We start from the raw sequence: 4,473 nt of genomic DNA, 5'->3' as shown, positions 1-4,473 counted from the left end.
ATTGTCATATGATAATCTTGTTTATGCTGCTATGTTTATGCCTTTTGCTTGAGGACAAGCAAAGTTTCAAGTGTGGGGGAGTTTGATGAGTCAATAATTAGTTATTTTAATATAATATTTGATCTCGTTTTATTTAGATTTAAGTTTATTATATTTAAATATTATTTCCTTTTAGAACTATTTTACTTCAATTGCATATTATTATATTTCAGGAACGAATATTTGATAGATTGAGTCATGGAGCAAAAGAAAGAGGATTAAGAGCTGATTCGGGATGAACATAAGAAATATGGGACAAAAATATGTCACTCCCCAAATCAGAGAGGTGGCACGGCCCGTACTCCCCTTGGCATGGTCGTGCCAAGCTTCAGGGTTCTCTTTTGCTACTTTTGCTTCGGAAACAAGCTACCTATTTTGACCGAAAAGCCCGTGGTTTCTTGTGGAACATTCTAGTGAATAGTTGCTTAGGTTGAAGTCGACATAAGACTATAAATAGAGTAGCTAGCTATCACAACAATTCATCTTTTGTTCTTGGAATAAAAGTTCACCATTATTGCTATTTACTTTTACGTTCTTCTTCTTCTTCTTCTTCTTCTTCTTCTTCTTTTCTATGTCTATAATGAACGTTACTGAGTAGACTCTTCTTGTCTTAGGATTGTTGGATAAGTCTAATGACATAATCCTAATCAAACCAAGTTTTAAACCCTAATTTTTAATCTATTTCACCGTTCTTATAATCAATAACAAATATTAATCGAAGGATCGAAAGATGAAGTTTAATAGTAGTTATTGATTCATCACAAATATTAAGCGAAGGATCGAAAGATGAAATTTTAATATTGGAACAAGTGAATATAGACAAGGATTGTGAAGGCAGCAAAATAGTCTAGCAAACCTGGAGACATATAAAGTTTCGAACTTCAAGGATTCTAATAGCAATCAAACCAGCAAAATATGCGTGATTGCTAGAGGAACACACTCACTGAGACCGAAAGGAGATGTGATAGGCTAAAGAGAAACTTGTCTTTAGAAAGAAGGTCTAACATAAAGTTCTAGGTTTAAGGTTTGATTTGAGAAGGGTTTGTCACCATGACGGACCAATAATCCCAAGGCGTTTTAACTATTATTATTATTATTATTATTATTTTCTTTTGATTAAAAATTCAAACTTTGTAATCCCAAACTCTCATCTAATCATCATTTAAAGTTAATTGAATTCATAACTTCCTGTCAGAACGATACTCTCTTTTTACTACTTCGGTAGAACCGTGCACTTGCGGTTTTATCCCATCACTCACCCACAATTTCGTTTGCCATTAGAATCTCATCTAAAATTTATCTCTCTAAAATAAACACTGATTGCGTGTCTGGTATCACAGATCCGATCACACATTTCAACCTATTCGCCAGAACCTTTGATATAACTTTGTATATACATCTAATCATTTTCTTAATGACTATTGCTTAATTGTTACGTTAGTATTTTCTTTTTTGTCAGAATTTGAATTCAAGACAATTTATTTCATCATTTAACTCAACCAGATGAATTATTTATCCTCCACCTCAATTTAGAACCATGGCATATTACAAATATGAGAAAATTAGCAATTTGTGACAAGCAAACCCCTCAAAAATCTATCTATGGCTACATAATAAGAAGAACAAGTCAGAGATATTGAGCACGCAAAATGATTAAGGGTACAAAAATACTACTAAAAGAAGGAGAAATATACAGTATGCTAAGTGAGCTACAATGCTTGTTTTGTTCATATTTGCTAGTTAACCAAGTTCTCCATTCTTCAACAATCAAAACGCAGTGTTTCAGCATCTAACAAAGGCACAGCTTGCCAAGCCGAAGCCGCAATCAAAGGCCGGCTATGCCAACCCAAAGTCAAGCTACCTTGATTCTCTTCCACGCAATAACCCTCCGCTGAAAACAGAGTCAACAACATACTCGCTTGCTTAAAAGCATTCGAACCCAAATGCAACGGTCTGAACCCGGCTTTACCAAGCCGCTCCTTCCACTTAACCAACGGTTCATGTCTCTCAACTCGAGCAGGTCCTTCGCAGCACACCACGTTGCATATCTCTCTTTGTAAATACATCTCGGCCATAGCTTTATCTGGTTCAACCGGACACGCTTCAAGCGAGTCAAAAACGGTCGAGTAATAATGCAATGCCTCCGTGAACCGTTCCATAAACCCGTTCTCGTTATGGTTCGCTTCTTGTTCAACAACTGTAACGATTTTCGGATTCAAACTCCGGATCCAACCCAAAACCATTTCAATACCCGAATGATAATTCGAGTCGGATTCAGATCCGAGAAGACGATGAAGCTGAAAAATAGAATTAACCGCCACAGCTTCTTTAGAACTCACCTGAAGCATCCATGGCTTCACATCTTCAAGCCGCCACGCAGCAACGCCGCGAAAGGCGAATCTAACGTTAACGGAGCGTGCAAGTTCAGCGAGACGGAGGCCGATTTCACGGAGGTTGTCACGGTCATCCGGCGACGGCGGACCAATGCCGGTAAGCCGGAGAAACGGAGGTCCGCCAGGACGAAGAGCAAGAGCTTGAATTAACGCTGGCCATTGAAGACCATGCATGAGGTTGAAATCAATGACGTGGACACAATCGTGGCCGTTGAAAGCTTCGAGTATAGCTTGATTTGCGGTGAAATGTGCGAATTTGAGGTATGGACAAGCTTCGTAGTAGTGATGGTAAAGAACATCGTTCTCGTAAAGAGAAACTTGGTGGCTAACATTGTTTTGACCGAAGATGCGACGGTTCAAAGCGTCGATGAAGTATCCGGCGACTTTTCCGATGCCGGAGTTTGTGTTCATGTTTGCCAACAACCCTTGCATGCCTTCGATTAGCGAGCCAGCCAATGAAAGATTACCACGTTGCACGGAATCTGCACAGGTCATCAGCATGTGGACAAGTTTTATTGCAGAATCTTCTTCGACATTATTAACTGTCGAAGAAGATTGGTGGTGGTGGTGTTGTGGCGGCGGTGCTGAGAGATCTGGAAGTTGAGAGAAATCGTAGGGTAAAGAGGCCGTGTGGTCAAATTCGGAGAGGAGATTGTCCACCCAATTGCCAATGTCGGAGGGATCATAGTGGACCGTATCCGAAGCGAATTGAGAAATGTCGCTGGATGAGTTCACGATCGCACTTTCTAATCGTTCGAGATTCTGAGCTACTTGATGTAGCTCAGATGATCGGACTTTGTAGCCGACATTGGCGAGGAGGCCATCGATGTCTTTTGTCTTTGATGGAGAAGAAGAATCTGAAACTATTTCCATAGAATTCAAAACTTAAAACACAGTTTTTGAACTTATAAGCGTTAGTCTGTGGAAGCAAAGTTGAAGTATGATAGCATCTAAAGAAGTGTGTGTGTTTATAATTGAGTTTAAGCTAGGAGAGAGTGAAAAAAGAGGAGAAAGAAATAAAGAAAGTGATGTGTGAGAAAACTAAGAGAGAAGCTAAGTTGTAAAATGCATGAGCACGATGGGTTACTAATTTGTGTTGAGTAGCTATCTGCAGTGCTAGCACATCATATTTGATTGATACAACTACTTATATAATTTCAACTTTTTTTAAAAGGTACCCTAATGTCACGCTAGTGTGCCTTCAATTTTTAGTAGCCTTAGGTACCAAAGTTGGCTTTTGATAATTTAGATGCTGTTTATCCAATATTGGGATTTGGGTACAACAAGTGGTTCCTCCTGGGTCGGTCTGGGTCTACTACTATCAGTGTAGTACCACACTACCACCATTAACCATTGTGATTTGTTACGATTTTCAGGGTCCAGAAACTATAGTACAACTGTACAATAATACCACAAACTGTAAAAATATATAAACAGTGTAAAGTATTACTGTTGTTTACAGTTTAACTGACCAAACAAATGCCAAATAATATATAAACAGGAATGTGCTAACATGTTGATTCCAATTTTACTCCAATTCCAACTTGGGAATACTGTTATTTCACATGCTATGTTATGCTACTCTTCAATTTGTTTTTGAATTTATTTCCTATCTTATACCTGCTAAACCTAGCAAGTGATAATTTGTATTCAATTCATAGATGAGAAAAAACCCTGACACACTTGACAGCACCTTGCTTTCACGAGCTTGTTTTTCTTACTTTCTTCATTTAGCACCCACGGTATACTACAGATAACCTGTACTTCATAGCCTACACATTGAGAAATTTAGCTTACATCAAATCAACTCATGTAACATTATATTTTTGGATTATGAAGCACGGACACTTCTAGGGTTAGACATGTCGCAGTGTCGGACACGTGTCGTGTCCGATACCGATACCACACTGACACTTGTAATTACACTGAATTATGTGATTTTATCAAATTATTAGTTGTGTTGTATCGACGTGTCAGTGTCTGTATCCTGTCCGATGTCCATGTCCGTATCCGTGCTTTATAGTTTTTGGACATGTAATTA

General features: G+C 38.5%; 1 protein-coding gene across 1 annotated transcript; it reads right to left on the bottom strand.

Moving 5' to 3' along the window:
* Window positions 1–1,543: 1,543 nt before the first annotated feature.
* Window positions 1,544–3,686, bottom strand: LOC120578200 (DELLA protein RGA). Its single transcript, XM_039830574.1, has one exon. It carries the CDS (start codon window positions 3,303–3,305, stop codon window positions 1,800–1,802), a length of 1,506 nt encoding a protein of 501 aa, XP_039686508.1. The 5' UTR covers window positions 3,306–3,686; the 3' UTR covers window positions 1,544–1,799.
* Between the last annotated feature and the right edge of the window lie 787 nt (window positions 3,687–4,473).

This window comes from Medicago truncatula, chromosome 2, assembly GCF_003473485.1.
Source record: "Medicago truncatula cultivar Jemalong A17 chromosome 2, MtrunA17r5.0-ANR, whole genome shotgun sequence".
NCBI lineage: Eukaryota > Viridiplantae > Streptophyta > Magnoliopsida > Fabales > Fabaceae > Medicago > Medicago truncatula.
Note: the sequence above shows the minus strand (reverse complement) of the source record. Positions and strands in the feature narration are given on the sequence as shown.

Coding starts and splice junctions, on each gene's coding strand:
- LOC120578200 (XM_039830574.1), bottom strand. CDS start 3,305: ATGGAAATAGTTTCAGATTCTTCTTCTCCATCAAAGACAAAAGACATC.